General features: G+C 42.1%; 1 protein-coding gene across 2 annotated transcripts in view; it reads left to right on the top strand.

Moving 5' to 3' along the window:
* The window catches only part of LOC120819027 (V-type proton ATPase 116 kDa subunit a 1), a 29,378-nt gene extending 5,501 nt beyond the window's left edge, over positions 1–23,877 (top strand). Inside the window, exons 11-22 of one of the 2 annotated variants that reach the window (XM_078103269.1) lie at positions 711–861; positions 1,115–1,254; positions 1,351–1,514; positions 1,990–2,080; positions 2,711–2,829; positions 3,916–4,132; positions 11,954–12,061; positions 13,659–13,766; positions 15,093–15,110; positions 16,484–16,601; positions 16,875–17,046; positions 22,561–23,877. In XM_078103269.1, the coding sequence (XP_077959395.1) occupies positions 711–861; positions 1,115–1,254; positions 1,351–1,514; positions 1,990–2,080; positions 2,711–2,829; positions 3,916–4,132; positions 11,954–12,061; positions 13,659–13,766; positions 15,093–15,110; positions 16,484–16,601; positions 16,875–17,046; positions 22,561–22,654 (1,500 nt within the window). In that variant the 3' untranslated portion in view covers positions 22,655–23,877. Of the gene's footprint in view, positions 1–710; positions 862–1,114; positions 1,255–1,350; positions 1,515–1,989; positions 2,081–2,710; positions 2,830–3,915; positions 4,133–11,953; positions 12,062–13,565; positions 13,767–15,092; positions 15,111–16,483; positions 16,602–16,874; positions 17,047–22,560 lie in introns of both variants that reach the window. The other variant, XM_078103268.1, reaches the window with a different exon arrangement.
* Positions 23,878–24,143: the final 266 nt, after the last annotated feature.

Raw genomic sequence — 24,143 nt, 5'->3', positions numbered from 1 at the left:
TTTGTAACACAGAATATAGCATGTGGTAGTGTATCCCACCACAGAGCTTTCAGGCAATTTTCTATCGTTCGCAGCGAATAGAAGTTACAAGGAGGCACCTTTAAACAAAAGGAAGTCAATGGAAAACAACAAATTGGTTGCCTCTTCTGGCATGGTACTTTGATATGCTCTATATTTTGCTCACATTTCAAAAGATGTGAAACTTTTTTTTACATGAATACATTGCATTCAAGCGTCAATCCCTGTTTGTGTCTGCTATCAATGATGGCGGCTAACGTCATACTAATTGGGAAAAGTCCAGCAATTAGTAATTCAAGCTTTCTGTCATTATACAGTCAACAGTCAACATTTTGAAGACTTTAGACATCTGAGCCAGCAGTTAGCAGCTAACGTTGCTAACAATGCAACCAACAGTACTGACAGCCATACACTTATACAGCAAACACTCCTCACCATTATGCCTCCTATTGGTTTACCCTGATATGCTTAATCTAACCTCATGCCAAAACCCAACCACCCGACCAACAAAGGCAACGGGTACTATCCAACCAGCGGCAGAGTCAGGCCTTGACCACAACAGGAATTTTCATTTGTAAAACGTGGATTATACAAAGGGAAAGTATGCTTATTTCCTGTATATAGAGCTGTTAAACTTCATATTAGTTGTTTTGGGCAGTATGTGACTGATAAATTGGGCCTTTATCTGACAGGAGAGAAGCGGCTCCACGGTGCCGTCCATTCTCAACAGGATGCAGACAAAGCAAACCCCGCCCACTTTCAATAAGACCAACAAGTTCACTTCAGGTTTCCAAAACATCGTTGATGCCTATGGCATTGGGAACTACCGAGAGATCAATCCAGGTAAAACAAGAATTCCCTTTTCTATATTTGAATGCATAGTCACTAATAGCCTTCCACAGATATATCAGATCCCTCCTGTTTATGTGAACATAATCTGTCTTTTATCAACAGCATTCGAGATAGGACATACTACAATTGATTAAACAATGTCTTTCGCCAACCAGATCTAATTTCTCACATACATTATGCAGACACAAATTACTGCATTTCATATTTCAGGATATTTCTGTGATTGTGATTTTTCCCGTTAAAGCTCCATACACCATCATTACTTTCCCCTTCCTGTTTGCGGTGATGTTTGGTGACATGGGCCACGGCGTGCTGATGACCTGTATTGCCCTCTACCTGGTCATTCGAGAGAGTCGCCTCGTCGCGCAGAAGAGTGACAACGAGGTATGGCGGGACATGAACAAGTGATTATCAAGAGTATAGTCATACCTTACAATAAAGAGGCATACAATATGTGTGTGTGTGTGTGTGTGCCTGCAGATGTTCAACATGGTGTTTGCTGGCCGCTACATCATCCTGCTGATGGGGCTCTTTTCCATGTACACCGGAATCATTTACAACGACTGCTTCTCTAAGTCTCTCAACATGTTCGGCTCTGGGTGGAGCGTCAGGCCCATGTTTGGTCCCAAAGGCGCTAACTGGACGTAAGCCACTAACTGGCCACTGATTGTCACCTAGGATTCTACATATATTTTGTAGTTTGGTAAATATTTCCAATGCAATTTGACAAGAAAAAATCAAAGGAATGGTTACACATTTTGGATAATTGATGAGAAGAAGAATCACACATTTCTGGGTTTTAAGTACAACGCTAGAATCTAAAAACAACAATGTGTGGTGTTGGGGAAGTTGGAGCCATTTCTTGGTGAAGCCTGTTGCAGGGACCTTTCTAAGTGAGGTTGTCCTGGTTAATACAATCATACATGTACAGAGACATTACTAAAACCTGTGCTCACTGATCTGCCCAATAACCTGCACTACAGCCAGAGAGCTAATCACATCGTCTTACTGCTGTACTCTGCTGCTGTGTTGATTCATGTTTTTAAAAGTATTGCTGGTCAATCTTTACAATCTGCTTCCCTTCAGAACATTGATTCATTTCCTACTGATGTGTCCTAGATTTGAGACGCTTAATGGAAATGGAGTTCTCCAGTTAGACCCAGCTGTCCCTGGTGTATTCAACGGGCCTTATCCACTCGGAATTGACCCGGTAAGATCTGTAAACTAAAAATGGTAGATAGTCTTTGTTTTCTCTGTTTAAAATCACAGTGCAACCAAAGTGTGTGGTTCAAGGGCGCGGATGGTTGCGCAACCCCCCCTTGACCGGACCATTGCCGAGGATTTGACCGCGCGCCCGTGCCTCCCCCCCGTTCACCGCAACCATCCGCGCCCGTGCCCCCCCCCCACATGACTTCATATATATTTACACTGTCAAATAAACTGTATTTAACCGATTTCAATTTAACAGTCTGTTACTGTCGGGATTTGACAGTTTTTCACCGTAAATTTTACTGACTTCTTTTTACAGTGTACTTTAGCTTAATCCCACACATAAATACTCACTAGAGCACCAAATGAGAATTACTCGGCCACTGAAAATAGTCTCCAACACATGCACTGTTTCACCATTGTCTGTTTAAAAAGTTCATGATTGAGCCCTTGGAAATTAATATATTGAAAACTGTATCTGAGAGGTAGTTTTAAAAAATCAGCATCGTCCGTGGGAGCTAGTAGGCCGAATCACCAAAATAATTAACGCAAAATATATAGAGTTTGCAATACCGTATGTTGATCACCCTAATCCTTATCCTAATTGTCTCAAATATTTCACTTTCTGCAGATCTGGAATGTTGCCACCAACAAGCTGACTTTTCTCAACTCATTTAAGATGAAGATGTCTGTGATCCTGGGTGTCATTCACATGCTGTTTGGAGTGTCTCTCAGTCTCTTCAACCACCTGTACGTAGGTCTCTCAGGGACAATCCTGGAAATTCATGCGTGAAACATTTGCTGTCTTTTTCAGTTTTAGCACCTGTTTTTCACCTGCTTAAAGCATGTAGTACCTAGCTGAAGTAGTTTAATGTAATGAAAGGAATGAAACAAATTGGGGCTTTGGATTGCTCAGTTGTTTTCACATAAAATGATGGGAGTAGTTGTGTGAATAAGGAAAAAAAGACATCTTGAGAGAAGTTCAAACAGCCCTTTGAGGACGATCTGACTACCGATGCCCTAAAACTAATCAGAACTCACTTCATTGGCAAATGGCACGATACACGTTTTCTGTTTTAAATGGTTTCAGGTCTTACCCTAGTTCCACAGATTTGTAACATATTGCAAATATCTATGTCATCAAAAGATGTACCAATGGTGTAAAAGATGTAACAATTTTCTTCGATTTTCTCTCTCCAATATCGGAATGAAAATGTTTTTTAAAGAGATTTTCAAATCACGCTTTGGGTAATGTACATAGAGGCCAAGCTCTCTGAACCTATTGAATATCTGTTACATTTTGGTCAATCTGCACCATCATTCTCCAGTTCTTATTGCTCTGTGATTGCAGATATACACACTTCAAGTTATGACTCTAAAAGGGGTTTTTCACTGGTTTCTCTTGACCGCAACGGCAAAATCTTTGTCAAAGAAAAAAAGAAAAACAACAGAAGAATTCTCTGATCCACCTCCCTCAACACACCGGTTGTTATTGCAGCCAAACATGTTTGTTATTCTGCCTGCAAAGCCCAATCTGTCCATCCTACAGGAGGTACATGGGAAAAGTATACTGGAAGGCGAGGGTAGATAAAAGAGGGAAAGAGAATCTTCCAAAAAAATATCCAAACATCCCAAATTAGTCTGAAATACTAACATTTAAGCCTTGTTTGCTTAATGTTTTAAATTGTTGATTGTTTTCACCTTTTGACTCTCTAGACTGATGTATGACGAAACAATTATTTTCACTGCTGGCCAATAGACATAGTGATCCTTCATCAGCGACATACAGTAGCAGCAGTGTTGTTTGTGAAGTTAACTGAATGTTGCTGCATGCAGGTACTTCAAGAAGCCGCTGAACATCTTCCTGGGCTTCATCCCTGAGATCGTGTTCATGGCGAGCCTGTTTGGCTACCTTGCCCTGCTGGTCTTCTACAAGTGGACCGCCTATGACGTCTTTACCTCAAAAGATGCACCCAGCCTGCTCATCCACTTCATCAACATGTGTCTCTTCAACTACAGCGACCCCACCAGCAAGCCTCTCTACAGGGGACAGGTGCTCCCGCCCTCAGCTATGTACACTATAGTAAAACTATAGTTGTACTGTAATAGGAATATAAGAAATGCCTCCGATAGAGACTGAAATTATGGATTGGATAACAACACTCCCTAAATGATCTGTACATTTTGCCCAATTGGTAGTATCGGCCAATACGCAAGTTCAGGTACCGCTATGGGGAAGGAAAAGTTGAATTTGTCTTTTGGTTAAAGGTCAGTTTCAGCTACAGACCAGCACAGGTGCTGGCAGCGGATCTCTGCCTCGCTCTGGGATACTTCTATAGGAGTTGTTCAAACTACTGTAGTATTATTGACTCTGCTTGGCTACATAACATATAACATATAATATAAGTCTCAGGACATTAATGTGTGAAAGTTTTATTTCTATCACTCTACTCCAGCCGTTGGATTTCAAATTAAGCTTAAAATGAGTTCAAAACAGCGTGGATACATATTGGGCTTGATGGAGACACTGTCACGGAACTCTCTTGCCCAGAGTAACTAGTCTACCTGGTTGGGTCTTTAATCTAATTTACCATGTCGAGAGTAGACTCACCTTGTGTATCCACAACAGCTCCTTTAAGGTTGCTTTGATTGTATATATGGGTGTGTTCAACTAGCTCGACCAACCCTACTCGGCCTCTTATGGGATATGGGCTGTCAGCTCTTGATGTGACTGGTTTAAAATAGTTTTGTTCCTGGAAAGTAATTCAAATCTTCTCTGTATTATAACACGCTTATTTTCATTTAGGGCTTACTTGATTGTTAAGAAACGGCACAGCCTATATGACGAGATTGTGTTTTTCTAATTGTGAAGGGGAGTAGAAAAAGGAACTGTAGTTTGTTAGATTGTCAGTCCAAGTCAGGTTTATTCCAGAGGACAGTTTAGCAGTCTAATGTACTGCTTGGCAGACAACCTTGGTTGGCAAAGGAATCAGAATCGGTATGTGTAGACATGCACGGAATGTTAATGTACATTCATGTACACACAAGAAGATGAAAAATATCTAAACATTTACATACAGTTACAGCCTGATCTCCAAAACCTGTTCGTAAAAATGTATACGAAAATCTTGAACATACAAATTTCGTAGTGATACATACGAAATAAATACGGACTGCAACTGATGACGTCACCCTATATATAAGTGAATGGGGACCTGCGCCCCGTAAACACACTTTGTGAAGTCTAACCATGCAAAATAAACGTGTTATGATTGCATTTTTAACGAGAAATCAATGTTAACAATGTTACATTTTTACGAACAGCTTTTGGAGATTACGCTGACAGTTCAATTCAATTCATTTTATTTTGTATAGCCCATAATCGCAAATTACAAATTTGCCTCAGAGGGCTTTACAGTCTGTACACATACAACATCCTCTGCCCCGAAACCCACCATCGGCACAGGAAACAACAGTTATTGACAGTTAACAACAACATGCAATGTCTACGTACACGTTTCAAAGGTACAGTGCTATGAGTATGGGGTCAGATCAGTCTCAATAATTTGCAATTCACAAATATATTGGCTTTAAAAATGCAAACTGAAAGATTCACAAATGCGCACAGAGCAATTCACAAATATATTGGATTTGCAAATGCACACAGAATGATTTACAACTACATTTCAATGCACACATAAATAAATTATGAGTTTATTTACTCATAATTTATATTTGTAGATGCATTTGTTTGCAGATCGCTTCACATTTGTGTGTGGGTTTTTTGAGATTCGTCTGACGTGAGTAGATCCACAGTCCAGCCAGTGCAGAGAAGTTAATACAGGAGTAATATGATCCCTTTTGTTAATTCACTTGTTGCAGCATTCTGAATCAACTGGAGAGGCTTAAGAGATTTACAAGAGCAGCCTGATAACAAAGATTTACAGTAATCCAGTCTAGAAGTAACAAATGCATAAACTAATTTTTCTGCATCACTTTGAGACAGGAAGTTCCTGATTTTCTTTATATTACGTAGATGAAAAAAGGCAGTCCTTGAAGTCTTCTTTATATGCGGGTTGAAGGTCATATCCTGGTTGAAGAGAACTCCCAGATTCCTGACGGTGCTGCTGGGTACCAGAGCAATTCCATCCATAAAAACTGTATCACGTGACAGCTGGCTTCGAAGGCGCTCTGGGCCTATCAGGATAACTTCTGTTTTTTATGAGTTTAGCATCAGGAAGTTGCCGGTGTTATGATCCGGCTCCAAGGCCACAACAAATACGAGAAACCACGCTACAGGGATTTGTCAGCCAACAATTTTATTTCTCCAATTTAACCCATTCCCGAAACCACCATTGCGCTGGGGAACCGGAGAAAGCCAGAAGTCGCCCAAACACTCCGAAAGGGGCAGGTTTTAATGCACTCAGGACAGTGGCCAGCTGCGTCGGATCTGCCTGATGGCCTCCACTCCACCAGGAAGTTCACCCTGTAACACACACACCCACACAGACAGAGACACACCCACATATACCCTGGCAGTGGCCCTGGGGCCGTCACACCCCCGCCCATAAAGACAGGGTCCCCACCGGAACCCTGACCAACAGCCACTATAACGTTATAACATTTACTCTTTTTTTTTTTTTTTTTTTTTTTTTTGATTGTCACGGCCTTAAATTATTCCTTAAAATTGTATTTACACCTAACTGTCTCTAGACCCAATACAAAGTCCCCCGAACAGTACTTGCTCCTTTCGCCTTCATCCTGTAGCCTCACACTCATCTCTGCAACTGGTACCTGGAAGCGATTTAAGAGTGAGAGAGACACCACAATGAAGAACTAGAGAACAATCACTGACATGGGGCTCTGGACAAATGAGACAATACCCTGTTTAAATCCGAAAGTACCTCAGAGTTCTTACGCCGACCAGTTAACAATGCAGTCATGATTTGGTAAATCATCCCCACAAGCAGCTTCACTGCGAGACAAAACTGTGTTACCAACACACTGACTGAGGATCATCTGCCCGTGCACTCAATTCCTGAGATACCCGGGTATGATATGCCTTCAATATTGATTTTACAGTTTGGTGGACACGTTCCAGCGCTCCTTGGCTTTGCGCATGGTACGCAGAAGACTGATTGTGCTGCACATGAAACAGTTTCAATACCTGTGCGAATAAGTGAGAGGAGAAATTTGACCCTTGATCCCTCTGAATGGTTCTAGGAATGCCGAAGATGGATATGAACTGGCCCAGAGCACGCACCACTGATTTTGCTGTTAGCGTGCGTAACGGATATGCTGCTGGGTATCTGGTGCTGCTGCACATAACAGTTAGCAAATACATCGCACCCGACCTTGAACGAGGAAGAGGGCCTACACAATCAATAATCAGGTGCTCAAATGGCTGGTCTACAACAGGAATCGGATACAGGGGAGCAACTTTCACTTTCTGATTTGGCTTACCAGTTAATTGACAAGTGTGGCATGTTTTGATGTAGTTTGCAACACTTTTCTTCATCCGCGGCCAAAAAAAATGTCTAAGGACCCGATCATACGTCTTACCAACCCCCATGTGCCCCGACTCATCATGAGCAACACGCAAGACCAAATCACGAAATTTGGAGGGAACGACAATCTGATACACAGGATCTCCCACAAAGCTCTCACAATGTGGCACCCACTTCCGAACAAGTACCTCATTTTGTACGAAGTAACCATGTGCCCGATCTTTCACCTCATCGACCCGCAGAACAGACTGAAAAAGCTCCTTTAGCGTACCATCGGCTCTTTGCTCACGCGCCAATTCACTATGGGAGACAGACAAGGGAGTGTTAGACAAAGTCATTACAAACAACTCCAATGCCTCACTCTCTACGTCTTCCACTTCTATAGGCTCTGCATGATCAGTCGGCCGCTTCATGGCGCGTGTTACAGCGCAGGCCGTGAACACTTCAGGAAACTGCTTTTCATTCTCATCAGGGCCGTTACTACCCAGCGGTACTGGGACCACCACTGGATGTACCGCGCTACTTCCCCACACACGTGCTCCTGCCACATCATTTCCCAAAATTACAGTGACACCGTCTATGGGCAAAGCAGGACGTACTCCCATTTTCACTTCGCCCTCAAACAATTCTGAATGAAGTACAAGTTTATGTACAGGAACATGAAAAATAGACATACCCATGCCCAAAACAGGTACAAAAGATCCAGTATCAGTTTCCTCAGAAAACGGCAAAGCAGACTCTAGCACAAATGAATCCAATGCTCCCGTGTCCCGTAAGATAGTCACTGGCACCCTCTTGTTATTTCCAACCAACGACGCATGTCCTTTTGAAATAAACGGCAAGTATGAGCTTAAGTCAGGCTTTGACATCACAACTGGTGACTCAACCCTCGACTGGTCTGAAAGCACATTGGAAATTGGTCCCGCTAGAGCCACCGGCTTTACACAAGTTACATCTTGCCTATTCCGTAACTTAAACGCCACGCAGTCTCTCTTCCAGTGACCGTATCTATGACAAAAATGACACTCAGAGTCACAGACTCCATGATCAACTCTCTGTTCTCGAGGCAAACCCCCACCTGACGCCCTAGAAAAAAACATCCCTCCTGCAGGTGCAACATTTCCCCCAGACAAAGCATGCGTGCGGACATCGACACCGCTACCTTTGTGGGTCAAGAAATAATCATCCGCAAGGGCAGCAGCCTCCCCTGCTGTCCTTACCTTCCGTTCACTTATGTACATGGCAATTCGTTCTGGAACTGAATTCTTTAACTGTTCAAGCACCATCAAGTTACACAAGTCATCAAAATCCTTCACTTCTGAAGCCGAGCACCATCGACTAAAGTGAATCCCCAAATCACGGGAAAATTCAAGATATGATTTATCTCCCTTTTTCCAACTCCTAAAACGCTGACGGTATGCTTCAGGGACTAACTCATATGTTTTCAGTACAGCAGTTTTAACCTTTGCATAATCACCGCTGTCTTCCAGAGACAACGAGGAAAAAACCTCCTGAGCACGCCCAGTTAACACACATTGTAGCAAAACGATACGGTCTGAATCAACCCAGCCCCTCGTGTCTGCAATCCGCTCAAACAACGTGAAGAATACATCCACGTCTTTCTCACTAAATTTAGGCACCAAGCGCAAACTATTCAAAATATCACTTGAATTACCGCTGCTTCGAGCAAACTCTTCATTCCTGGAAAAGTCATTGAATTTACCTTCTTTAACTAACCTCAGTCTCTCACTTTCCAAATCTAGCTTTGCCATTTCGGTTTGTTGCCTCATCTTTTCTAGTGCCAACGCTTTATCACCTTCTGCTTGCTGCCTCATCCGTTCCAACTCTAACTCTTTCTCCTTCTCCAGCTTCATCCGCAATATCAACATTTCTTTTTGCTGTTCAAAATTTAAAGCTACACTATGAGACATATCCTGCGAACACTTATCCAAAGCCAAATTAGGAGGACTATGTGATTTTTGTACGGGTGTTAAAACACCAATATCATACAAATGTGCCCTTATAGTAAATCTAACGTTGTCCTTTAACCTTCGGTCGCCTACACTGATTTTATAATGGTCAGCTATCTTTAACAACTGATCCCTAGTACACTGATCCAAAAATTGCTCCGAAGGAATAGCAATGAACTCCTCTACTCCTGCCATGATGATGAATACCACCTGAAGGATGCCCGACAGCAAATCAGTCCCCGGTAAACAAAAGAATGTATAGTATTGACCTAAATAGTGCGCAACGCAGACCACAAAATAACCTCAAAATTGAGCATCCCCTCTAAACTGCCTAACCCGATCTATCTAACTTAACCCTAGTCTTCAGGAGTTATTCGCGGCGGGTATTTACGCACTAAAACCCAGTAGTTTGGTTAAGCGACCAGCAAGCTGGCAACTTCGCCACAACCATGGACGTGCTCCCGAGACAACCGCTCCAGCCACTTTCACCCCACACTACATTCCTGTGCACACGCATCCTAAAGAGGAAAACGCGCTATTCCTACAGGGGAATTTGCTCAATATATACATTTGCGCAACCCAAAAAAAAGGTCAACACTTACCTTCCTTGTCCCGTGACTAGACCGAAACTAACTTGCACCAATGATTCCAAATCATTCCACGGCTTGGTCATTTCCCTTACGTAGGTTTCCACACAAAAAAACACATCACTTTACCTCTGCTAATAGTACAATTTCCAAGTTTGACGAGCCCCCAATTTGTTATAATCCGGCTCCAAGGCCACAACAAATACGAGAAACCACGCTACAGGGATTTGTCAGCCAACAATTTTATTTCTCCAATTTAACCCATTCCCGAAACCACCATTGCGCTGGGGAACCGGAGAAAGCCAGAAGTCGCCCAAACACTCCGAAAGGGGCAGGTTTTAATGCACTCAGGACAGTGGCCAGCTGCGTCGGATCTGCCTGATGGCCTCCACTCCACCAGGAAGTTCACCCTGTAACACACACACCCACACAGACAGAGACACACCCACATATACCCTGGCAGTGGCCCTGGGGCCGTCACACCGGTCATCCAAGTTTTGATGTCTCCAAGACATTCTTGAAGTCTAACTAGCTGGTCGGTCCCTTCTGGCTTGATCGACAGATACAGTTGAGTATCGTCTGCATAACAATGGAAGTTTATGGGGTGTTTCCTGATAACGTCGCCCAAAGGAAACATATGGAGGGTAAATAAAATCGGTCCAAGTACAGAACCTTGTGGGCCTCTGTGACTAACATTGGTGGTCTTCGAGGATTCATCGTTTACAAGCACAATCTGGGATCAATCTGATAAAGTTCCTTTATCACCAATCGAATGTCTTAGTGTCTGCAATAGGATACAATGATCTATATTTGTAGAAAGTCACATAGTTGATTTGCGACAGATTTTTCAAGGATCTTAGAGAGGAAGGGAAGATTAGAGAAAGGTCTGTAGTTAGCCAACACCTCTGCATCCTTATGATGCCAGGTTGTCAGTATGCATTAACGTTACCTTGCAAAGCAGTTAGCTAACGTTTGTAATGGAATGGCGCAAAATACATCCATGATGCAACATATTTGACGTAGCAAAAATGTACTTTAATAATTTGTTTCACTTGAAGCAAAGTGTCGTCACTACCAGATGCCATTTGCTGACCCGTTGCATCACAAGTTGCGTTGCTGTATCGCTGGCAGGCTCGGGGGGAGCTGCGCTCTTGTGACGTTTGATTGTGTTTCGAACAGCCATTTTGCGCATCATATTCAAACACGTAGGAATGCATGTGATGCAGCATTTAAGTTACGGGCAACTAATCTTGCTGTCGGAGAAGGAAACTGAGCGGCTGCATGTAAACTTGGCATTAATTTATCAATGGTGAGACGTTGCAGACGGCAATGTGAAGAAAGTACTGAAAGTAAACTTCCAGAGGAAATAAAAGCAGATGGCCTTTCTGTGTGCATTTGCAATTATTGAGACTGATCTGACCCCATATTTGAGAGCTGGAATAGATATTGAATAATTAATTTGGTTGTGTACACTGTATATAGTTGAAGATTGAAACAACAGAGAATATTCTTGCAGAAAAGTAAATTTACCTTGTTACAACTTGTTGTTATGAACCCTGACCGGAGTCGTCCTTTTTTCTTGGATTCTACATAAATCTGATAAATCTATCATGTCTTTAGATCAGTATTTACAAAAATAACTGAGAAGTAGCCTAGTTACAAGAAAGCAAAGGCCAGCTTGTACTTGATGGAACATAAGGCAGAAGAACTGAGTGAGGCCTCGGCAGGATCTTTTCAGGGAATTAGCATCTTCTGATCCCTCCTACACATCGCCAACACCCTGTTAACCTCTCTCTGTTTGAATCTGTAGATGGGGATCCAGATTTTGTTGGTGCTGATTGCCCTTGCATGTGTACCCTGTATGCTGATTGTGAAAACTATGGTGCTTCGGCGTCAGCACCTGTGGAAAATGCACCTGGTATGTGGACCTGACCCGACCTAAAACCGCAATGCCACTTTTGATGATGAACGTTTATAACCTGTTTTAACCTTTTTTTCACTCCTATTCTGCCATTCATTTCAATGCACATCGTATCGTGTAATGTGGTTGGTTGTGATGCCATGAAATATGCTTAAAGCCGGCCTTGGAAACGCTTATAATTTGGTGGGAAATTTGGTAGAAAAACCACAGACTGGGGGTACCCTAACAGCTGATGTTTACAAAATGTATTTCCATCCAACAAATGTGAATTACCTGATATACGAGCCTGGAGCTGTCTTAAAGCTCAAAGAAATGCAGTGCCATCAGACCGGAGATCAGTATCATCTTAAAGAATTAAGAATGTGTTTACCGTGACCACAAGAACATTTGAAACCTTGTACCTTTTGGCTGCTCTTCCTCTTTGGCCTGAGTAGTGTAGGTCTCAATGTTGGTATTGAATCTGGGAAGTTGTGTTTATGAAGTATACCCCATAGCTTATGTGCTTTTTTTACACTTCAGGTATCTGATTACAGTTTTAGTTTAAATAAATTTAGTCAGTGAAAGTTGAGTCAGATTTTGGTCTGGCATTACATCCACAGCATTTGATAATGTCACGTTTAATGTTATATCCACTACGTATAACCGTGGGCTTCTACGCGCATCCATTCATCCTTTTAAATTTCATTAGGACTGTAGATGAATCTAGTCCTTAGTTTTTCCAAAAACTGGTAATGTTAGCTGACATTACGTTACATACACAGTTAGTAAGTATCTAGCGTACTTAACTAACACACAAACTGTAACAGGTCAAACCAAACCACTTCCGTAGTGAAAGAGTAGTTGTGATGCAGGATACATCGTGGGATTCAACAGGAGAATGCAGATCATAGAGTAAGATTTAGTTTTATTCTTATTTTCGAAAAAGGTTGTTTTTTTATATTGTTGTAATGCCATTTTAAAACAGCCTGCTTGCCCTTTCCTAGTAAGACAGAGTCACTAAATGAGGACAAAGTAGCATTTGTTGTCTTCAGTTGTCTCACTGCAGTCCTGTGACAGATACGGAGAACATGTATAGTCTAATAAGAATTACAATAAAATGTCCATATCAAGAATGTTCTTCTTTGAACGAGGTTAGCCTTTGACTTATCAAGAAGTATTGTTGTATAAGTTATTAGCTAGCTGACGTTCAGCCACCAGAGCTAACCAGCCTGTGGTTAAGCGCATGAAAGCCATTTTAGATGAGCTATACACTGCAACAGGTTCTGTTCATTTGAGTCATATTTCATACAAGCTGTACTTTATTAGTAGCAAAATCTTTTTTTAGATTTAACTCGACCAATGAGCAGCGTTTCACAAGTGGTGGATGTTTTTCATTTTGAAATGAAAGCCTTAAATCACTGTGCTGGGTGCCCCGTTAGCTAAAAGAAGTAAATGAAGAAGAATGCGTTCATCCTAAGGCTTGCTTTAAGCTAGACACAGTTCTTGTGGCTTTTGTATCTAGTCCAAGAAGAGGGAAGAAACCCCTGCAGAGAATCTAGAGCAATCTTTAGAGCAAACAGGCGTGTCCTCATCATGCACCGGACTCACCCAACAGGGCACACAGAAGTTCGGAGGGGTGCGTGTGGGCAACGGGCCCACAGAGGATGAGGCTGGTATCATGGACCATGACCACCTCTCCCAGCACTCAGAGGAAGGAGAAGAGGTGAGTCCATAAAAGATAACAGCTAATGTAACTGATTGAAGTTACATCCTGTCCCACACTTGCTTTTTCATTCAACTTTAAAATGGAACTATCATAAACTAAGAAGGCTTGATATACCTCCAGAATTTAAGAGGTTATATCAAAATAAAATATAAATACCTCTGATTCTGATTTAAGATTGTGCCTTTTATGCTTTTTAAAATGCTTGATTTGAAGTTTGTTATTACAAAGGTTTCTGGTGGTATGGAGACGCTATTCCAAAAACATGTGTTATTTTTCCTTACACTTATCACTCAATAACAATAAAGTTTAGTCTGCTTCATGTTCAGTAACTATAGATAAATGAAGACACATAAAGTCATATACGGCATTCAAAGCATCCTCCATGGCTCTCAACATGGAGGCAGCTGCTGTTAGCAGTGCTAACCGTGTTCATTTGAGGGGGAACTGCAGTTTTGTTTGCGGGTTGGTCAACTGAGAGACCTGATAACAACACACACAGAGGGAGAGTGCCTTCAAGTAGACATTACTGCGCTATATCTTTAAATGGACATGAGTTATATAGTGATTTATTAATGTTATGAGTATTGAATACCTTTAATCAGGAAACATTTATTGCCATAATATGTCAGACATACAAGGAATTTGACTTGGCGGTTGGTGCGTAACAGCAGACAGTACGACATTGGACGACAGTCAACAGTGCATGAGGAATAAAATAATGCTATGGTAACTGTGTAGTTCCAGCTTTAGACTGTCTTAAGCTTACCAACAAAACAACGCTAAAGGTAATTCTTGGGTCTCAAAGATCAGTCTTCTCTCCTGAAGAGACGAGGACAATGTGTCCACACTGCGGAGAGAGAGGCAAGGCACGGACGGTCCGTAGCAGATAAGAGATGGTTTTTCCGTTTCAGAAACATAAACATCGAGGTGATGTTCATGAGAACCAGCGGGTGGAATTTCTAGAAATACCAGCCAGATTTTTTTCAATCTGTGATTCAAAGGAGTGGTGACTCCCAGGTCTCCTGCATGATAAATCTCTGAGCTGTTTATGTAGCCGATAACATATTACAGCACTGCATTCTGTCATCATTTTTCCTATAATGATAATGATATTCTATGTTGCTAACACTTAACAACAGGCTTATGGAATGTAATATTGTATAATGTTTAACTAACTCTACTGATTCAGATAAACTGATAGATGACGGGCACACCCTCATCGAGACCTGTTAGGCTGGGATGAGAGTCTCATAAAATAACCTGTCAATGAAGGATGGGAAACTGAATTCTGACATTAACCTTTGACCTTTGCTTACTTTCAAGCACACAGATGAAGAGCCGGTAAGAGACAGACTTTTGGAATTTTCGTAGCATGCCTGGATGCCGTCTTGTTTGTGCCTGTAGTAGCAAGTGGTAGACCCCCTGTATCCTATAACCTCCACCCTCTAGCACCATACATGTTTATGTGTGTGATTGTATGTCTGTGAAAAGATCCTCCAAAGATCCTTTAGTCAGATTCCCATTCAACGTGTCTTATCAACAAAAAACAGTTCCATTTGTTTTCGGTGCCTTTTTATTGGTAGCAAGTATCTTCTTGTGGCAAAACGCTGAAGAAGACTTCTTTTGTGACATAAGTAAGAATGCAGGTTTATGGCAGTTTCACATTGATTTAGAGGTCATTTTTCAACATCTGTGCTTTGTCTGGGCAAAGTTGTCTGAAAGATTTCATCACAAGTCTAAAGTCCTGTCGATGAACATTTTGTAATCACTCTGCATAGCTGAACTGTTTGTTTCAACATTTCTGATCAGAGCCTCTGGCCTGCGTCTGTTCAGCCAGGACGGCGTGTTAACCAGACTTGTTTTCATTATCCACTTATGTCGGAGCCCCTTTGAATGGAAACAATGAGTGCTGCTTGCATGAATTCTATTTCACGGCTCCAAGGACAAAAGAAAAGCATGGAAAGAGGAAACTGGGCCAGCGCAAAGCCAAACCCAACAAGAGCAATTCGGAGCAGTAGTCTCCCATGCCCCCCCCCCCCCCCCCCCCCCCCCGGGAACTTCCGGGAACGGAGGAACTCGCTCAGGGAAAGAAAGAGGAAAGAAGCTCTTTGTTTCCGTCCTGAAGCTTTTCAGTGCTTATGAAACAGTTTCAGTTTAATCTGAGCTCCATCAGTAAACGATACGATCAGAGGAAGATTGGTATACCAATATAGTTATTCTTGATGCTTGTCATAAAAGGAATCAATATCCTGGAAGGGGCACTCTGCAGATTTTACATGTCATAGTCCGTTTCCTTGTCATGGATGGTTCTGTGCTGCTGGTGGAAACATTTCTAGAGGCTTCTTACTGTGCGTTTGGAAACTAGAATGACATTAATTATTCATTTCCAACAGTTAATCAATGCCGTAGCTCATTTAAGCTCCTAATATGATCTTGAAGAACACAGATATACTTGCTATTAAAAGTCCAAAAGAGTTTCTCAAAAGGTCATTTACAATTTGAAGAGTCCTTGAGCAAGGCTGCAGTAATTAAATGGTCCTGAGCCCCTGCAAGGTGCTTGAGCTCAGTGCCACAATTATGTGTGTGTGTGTGTGTGTGTGCGTGTGTGTGTGTGTGTGTGTGTGTGTGTGTGTGTGTGTGTGTGTGTGTGTGTGTGTGTGTGTGTGCGCGTGTGTGTGTGTGTGTGCGCTAACCATCTTGTCTTTCCCCTACAGTTTGACTTTGGTGACGTAGCTGTCCACCAGGCCATCCACACCATAGAGTATTGTCTCGGATGCATCTCCAACACAGCCTCCTACCTGCGCCTCTGGGCCCTCAGCCTTGCTCATGCACGTGAGTAAAGGCCTGCATGCACAGTTCATACACAGCTATATGCCTATATAGATTAGAGCGCTGCCGCAATAAGTCTGAATTTTTGCACATCCTCAAGTCAATTATTATCGGCAGGGGGAACAAATGCACTGCTAACTTCTGCATTGGCCTACAAAGATACATTTTGCCTACAACACTTTATACATACATTGATTAAATGAGGGTGAACTCAAAGACACTTTATTTATGCAATTATATGTGTGTGTGTGTGTGTGTGTGTGTCTATTTGTGCAGAGCTGTCGGAGGTCCTCTGGACCATGGTGATGCACCTGGGTCTGTCCTCCCGGAGCGGCGGTGGGTTCTTCGCGCTGTCAATCATCTTCTCAGCCTTTGCCACCCTCACGGTTGCCATCCTGCTCGTCATGGAGGGGCTGTCCGCCTTCCTGCATGCCCTGCGTCTGCACTGGTTAGAAACAAACACATACATACACACACACACAAAATATTCCACACACGCTTATATGCATGCTATTCAATGTATAATAAATGTTTGTATTTGTGAGGTGTGCACAGGCTCACACTCATGTGCACAAAACCAATACTGAAAGTCAGATTTATTTTAAGTGAATACCATTTAAATAGAAAACATACACCCAGCAGACAGTCTGGCTGTCATTACTCACCTCTTGAAGGTAACACTGCCAAAGCTGCACTTCTTCAGTTTTACATGTACAAACGGTGGATGTTCTTCAAATGAAACATTCCAGATCCAAAGTGGTCTACCAAGCCGTGAGCTGGCCTCCAGATAACCTCACAGCCTACAGCTCCCTCTCTTCTTGACATTCAATATAAATATAGATATATGTATATGTATATATTTGTGTATTAACAGGTGTAAGGAGTAATTTGAGCCAGCTGTAATGCTTAATCCTAGTAATGAGCATATATTTTTCTCAGTAACAACTGAGCTTTGATCACTACCTGAGGAGGAGGTATTGGGAGAGTGATGGAACATAAATGTTCAGTATGCAAAGAGGGAAAGATCCTTTTTAGTACAGGGCACATTCTATTCGATACATCCAGTAATTAAAACACACAGGATTGGGCTGTCACAGCACAGCGAGTAGTGGGAAGTTTTATAAGGTGAAAAAAAAAACACTTGGTGGCGCTTGGGAAATATGTCAAGAGGGACGAGCACAAATAATTAGGAAAGAATCCGGTCAATTTCAAAACCAAACTTTTTACAGAAAACAGGATCAAATGACAAAGAAATAATGTTTTTATTCTTTCTGTGGTGTGGCCCGGTACCAATTGGCCCACGGACTGGTACCAGTCCACGGCTTTGTGGTTGGGGCACAAGGAATACAAGAATGCTGCTAGTATTCACCTGGTTGGTTGCCTGGCAATAATATCTATCATCATCTGCCTTTTGTGGCTCAGTCCAGTTGAGATTTGGATCCCCATGCTGCACCTTTGTTTCACGGACCGCTCCATTTGAACCGGACCAGTGAAAGATACGCGTATGTTTTCTTTAATCCTTCTGGTCCCTGGTTCTGCCAGCAGCTCAGAGCCTCACGTCATAAAAATGTGCTTTTGTTTTTCAGAGGTATGGTGTTAATGCTTAACTGCTGCTTGCAGAGCAGACGTTATAAATGGATTCAACTAGAACTCTGTCCGTCTGTTGTTCCTGTATACTAGTGGAAAGCAATCTGACCACCTTGCACATTATGAGCCCAGCGGTCTTCTGTCCAGACAACAGTTTTCTTTCAAGAAACTTACAGTGTATGTTGTGTAACCCCACCTATCTGCCTCACATACGGGCTGGCTATATGTTCCAGGCTAGAGGGGTTGTTGTAGAAAGCTCAAACCAGACTGTTGTGGAAAGAGCTCAGTTAAACTACAGACTACATTAATACGATTGGTCTGGAACGGAGAGCTGTTGAGCCAACTCACTGCTAGTTTATTAACAAAGAACACCAAGCCTACCATCAAGCACGGTGGTGGTAGTATTATGCTGTGGGGCTTTTTGCTGCCAATGGAACTGGTGCTTTACAGAGAGTAAATGGGATAATGAAGACGGAGGATTACCTTCTTCTTAAATTCTTCAAGATAACCTAAAATCATCAGCCTGAAGGTTGGGTCTTGGGTGCAGTTGGGGGTTCCAACAGGACAATGACCCCAAACACACATGGGAGATTCAATGAGAAGCTTGCCAGAAGCTTGTGGATGGCTACCAAAGGCGCTAGCACTAGCACTGCTGTATGTATAGTTTTGACCCAGCAGATTTGATCACTTTTTCTGTTAACACATAATAAAGTGATAAAAGAACATAACAAAAAACATTCATGAAGTTTGGTTCTTCATGAAGGTTTTTTGTGACAAAGAAGTATCTGTTCCAATCACTCTCAGAGAAAAATCCGACTTGTAGAAATAACGGGAAACTGAAGAGAGCCACGACATTATGTTCTTTACAAGTGTATGTAAACCTTTGACCACAACTGTACAATTTAAGTGCTACAATTTGTTAGTATTTTAGCCGAGGTAGAATCTGAAGAGGCTACAAAAGAAAATAAATGGCCTCATCTTTTAAATGCTCTAATAAGATCAGCGGCCAATTTAAATTAGAAAGTTCAAATGACATGAACAGAATGGAGGCTTATCATAATCAGTGCAGCCATCAGCTGACAGAGGCCCACTGAAAGAGCCAGTGGTGGTACTGGGCCTCACTCAGTCTCCAGTGTGAGGGACAGCATGAGTGTGGGGTGCTTTGTTAATAAACTAGCAGTGAGTTGGCTCAACAGCTCTCCGCTAAGGTTAAAAAAGAGTAGTGGAGTATTTTTCACAGAGGGGAGCAAATGGAAATAGTTATGTTCAAAGTAAACAGCAGCCATTGTGGACGCACTGCTCTGCCTTCCATTCTTCACACGCACATGCTGATGAGTTACACACACACACACACACACACACTCACCGACACCAGAGCCAGCGGTGGTTAGTGTGTGCAAGACACAGCTCATAGCAGATGACAGTATCCTTCTTTTCAAGTGTTGCCCTCTGGCAGGCCAAATATTTGCCACAACTAGAAGACATTCCTGGGCACTCCCCTTGCTCACAGAGGCCAGCAGGGAACTCTTAGGTTTTTCCTCTCATGTGAAGACATCAGAGGTTGTCAAGATTTGGGAATTACAATTGTCCTGTGGATTTTAAGTCAAGTTTCCAAGTAAAAAATCTGAATGTACTTCACTCAGTACTGACTTTTTCTGTATGTATTTTTTTTATGACGGTGCGCTTCATTAGGTCTTGTGGGATGGATACATACAAACTGGATTCACTCTCAAAAAAGATGATGATAGTATCTCAAGAAACGTTGTGTTGTCTCAAAGGTCTGTGGATGTACAACGTTATCCCCTTGATTTAGGCATCATAATCACACAAGGGAAATGATGAGAAATGGACAATGGATTGTAGTTGTTCTTAAACTGATCATATTCACCAAGCATAACTCTCCCCACATGAGCAGGCAGCCCACCGTCTACTTCTGTTGTGAGTGTGGCTCTCAACAGCCATATTTGGTCACAGAGTGTACTACTTATAAATATCTCATTCACTGGCTCTCGCGGTTCTTTCTGCATGGCTTTACTCATCAGATTTGTAAATGTGTTATCGAGCATTTGAACAGGCCCGGCATCCGGCTAGCTCGGCATTTAGCACGCGTTTGCCAGAAATATGTGTTCCTGCATGTGGAAAGAGTTCCACTTGGTGATCCAAGTGTGTGGCTTTGTTAGGCATATTTAAGACTTTGTAATAAGGAACCTTTATGCATTAATAACTAAACTCTTTCTATTAAGAAAGAAAGATAAAGAAATAGCGATGAGTTTCTCAACTCATGTACAGTTAGTAATGCATTCATTAAAGGCATTTCATCATTATATATCCAGTCATGCATTTTACAAATGCATTAATAACATAATAAACACATTGCGGACAACTCCATGACCACTGCGTGGTCAATGGCGACCGGCAACTTAAAGGTTGCTCTCACTAATGCTTCTGACTCATCAATTGAGTCCTAGTAAAAAATTGATGAGTCAGTAATCATCAAGAAGTCATTAGTTGCAGCCTATAACCCCTTTAAAGATTGGCACTTTAATTTGTCAGAGCTGTTCAGATCTTCAGAGCCTCAGGCTTCTTCCACACTACAACATTTTTCAAAAATATATCACATGACCGTTAACGTACACTGGGCATGCGAGTGACGGTGTAAACAGGGAGAAGGTAATATATACGGTCACATGATGGGAGTTGTACGAATCAGGGAAGGAGCCTTAGTACCTCAATGCCTCAAAGTTTCAGAGCCTTAGGACCTCACAGCCTCGGAGCCTTGCAGCCAAGAAAACACATGGAAACAATACTTCTGCTCGCGTGAACCAGTACTCTGTGGTACATCCTGTACTAGGTGGACATCAGAGCTTTTGGTAGAAATGTGAGACAATAGATGAACGAGGCTGACAATGGATTTATTAATAAAGTCATATATTAGCCAGTCACTGTCACATACTGCTGACAAGGCTATTATTTTTATTGTCATCTTTCATTTTTGTACACTATCAGCCGTTTTGAGAGTGCTGAGCAGACTATACTGCTCTGTAGAAGGATTTCCCTTTGACTTTTCTAATGGAATGTGCCCTGCCTCTAAAACATGTGGCAACAGCCCAATGAATTTCTATTTATCATCACGCTTTGAAATGACATGCTAACATACTTACTGACATTATTTTTACCGCCATTCTTCTGGGGACAGCATTGCTGGTTGGTGAACCAATTCTGTACAGAATAGCATATTAAAGTATCGTGTGGATAGTACAATGTGGCTCAGACATTCATGTTCCCCTCAGGTAGGATTCTATTAGCCTTGGTGATACTTTTCACAAACATGATTTATGTTAGTATTGACTTGACTCTGGACAGAACAAAACAGGTCCGAAACAACTAAGACGTAAGGATATTCTGTTATTGGCCAATTGATTCGCTCCTAAACAGTTAATGGAAACGCACCTGCGGTGCTGATCTAAATACATTGAAAAGGATTAAAATACCAAATAAATATGTATACCTGTATAAACATTTTAATCATAAATCCAGAAAAGAAGCAGGCTCAACGGCTCACATGAATGTAGACTAGAAGTGTTAAATTTTAATAGTTAAGATTTTTGTAAATAACAAAAAAAAGTATTGCCATTTTTAAAACTACATTTTATGCATATGACGCTTTTCAAAATACTCAAAGACACTTTAAATGGTTAAAATAGACATAGAACAAAGACATCATATAAAAACACAGCATTAATTACACAATAAAAACAAGGTGCGTTTTGACTAGTGACTTAAAAGTTGACAGGTTGGTGCAGTCTCTGATGTGTTTGGGGAGTGAGTTCCAGAGGGAGGGAGCGGCGTTGGAGCGGCGATGTCGCCCCAGGTCCGGTGCTCGGTCCTGAGTGGGGTGGACAGGAGGTTGGCATCAGAGGAACGGAGGGAGTGTGGTGCTGGGGCAGGTCGGTGAGGTAGAGGGGGGAGGGGAGGGGGGCTTTGTGAGAGTGAGGAAATGGATTTTAAAGTGGATGTGTTGTGGGACGGGGGGAGCCAGTGGAGGTTCTGGAGGATGGGGGTGATGTGGTCACTGGAGCAGGTATGAGTGAGCAGACGTATGCTCATTTTATGAAGATAATCTCACTGGATATAATCAATGCGTGCAGACAATAAACCAATGTCGTCCCTCAGAGAGTCAGGCTCTTAGACATCTTTGCACACTTAGTCATGCTACCTGGTGGGGTAAGATGTGTGAATAAAGTGGGAGAATACAGAAACGGATCTTCCTCACTTACTCACTGGTTCAGCCATTTTTGTGTGGTGATATAATAAACCATGGTATCAAACCCCAGTTCTCACCATCACTTTCTTCCTGCTTGTGCTCCTCTCTCAGGGTGGAGTTCCAGAACAAGTTCTACTGTGGCCAGGGCTTCAAGTTCCTACCCTTCTCATTTGAGAGCATCCTGGAGGGACGATTCGACGAATGATCGGAGACCCCTTCCCTTCTCTCCTTTGTGTATGTGTTGACACATTTGTGTGCATGAGCCCAAGTACAGCCTTCTGTCACCCTCTAGTGATCCATTTGTGAAATTGTTATTGTGTTTGAGCTATAATGTGATCTTTAGAAAGGTTTCTTTCCAATGCACACGTGCCAAGCTGTACCCACACTGGAGCTTCTATTGCTGTGGCACAAAACCGTCACTGTGCTCACCTCTGCCGTCATAACATCTCTGTCAGCTTCCCTTCAAAGACAGCTTTCACCAAATACATTCGGCACGGCCTGTTTAATGGTAGACCAATCTGGTTTGAATACAGAAGTAGACAAACAGCTATTACCACGGTCGATTGCCAATGCAGTGCCGGTAGATTGCCTGCCGTTAAAAAAACCCCACTTGTTTTCTGACACATGGCTCGCCATGCATGCACGGTCAAAAACTTTGTAGCGCTAATTAGCAATCCTTGCTGGACCAAGTAAAAAGCACACACACACTGATTTAGCATTTTAATTAATGTAAATACCTCTCCAAGTCTTGCTAACACAAAAAGTAGCTTGCAAGCCTTAAAGGGTGTACACCCCTAGTGCAGACAGTGTAGACAGCGTAACGTGGCTGTACAACGTGACAGCAAAGTTATCTTGTGCATATGTACAGCTTGGAACAGAGGGATTGGAAAAACCCTTGAAGATTTATTGTGCAAATGAAAATTACTGTAAAACCTGCTGTTGTCTTGCTCCTGTGTCATCAGAGGATCTTCACACAACCATTGTTGAAGTCCCAGTGTTTTTAGAAGAACTGCTCTCAAGTAACAATACATCCCAACAGTATTCAAGGCCATGTCCTCAGGTAAAAGCATGAGAAGTCAGATGGAATGTAACTGAAGGGAACGTTTCTGCTGCTACAACTTTGGCATGTCCAAATATCAGTCACTACAATTAAGACCAGAGCTGGATAAACTGGAATAATCCTAATATACTGCACATGCAGCTCGTTGGTGCCCACTGTCTGTTGATCTGTAACGTCCCTGTGCTCACTGAATAAATGTTGTAAACCAGGTGGAGAACTGAAATGATGGATTCAGCTTAAAATAACTGAAAGTGAATTGTTTTTAATCAATATCTGATTCAGAAATGTGAAGAAATAATATTGTTAGGGAAAGAATTGACACAACTTTGTTCATCCTTGGTGTTAAATAAAAGAACTCTCCCAACATATATTTGCTTTGCTTTATTTGAAAATCCAAAAAATATATTCAACAAATGACCATCTGGTCACCAGAACCAGGAAGGGTTAATTAATGCTAAATTGTTCAAACTGAGGTGCAGTTACGTTTTACAAAAGCAATCAGGATGGTCAGATCATCCAAGTCTTTGAGACTGTATTTAATTGTTTACAATTTACCTGTTTTAGTTTATTTGTATTGGGACGCTGAAAGGACGCAACAAAGAGAACAAAAGTTTCATAGACAACACGTGTAGCG

The sequence above is a fragment of the Gasterosteus aculeatus genome, chromosome 5 (assembly GCF_964276395.1).
Source record: "Gasterosteus aculeatus chromosome 5, fGasAcu3.hap1.1, whole genome shotgun sequence".
Taxonomy (NCBI): Eukaryota; Metazoa; Chordata; class Actinopteri; order Perciformes; family Gasterosteidae; genus Gasterosteus; species Gasterosteus aculeatus.
This window is presented reverse-complemented; position numbering and strand designations above follow the sequence as displayed.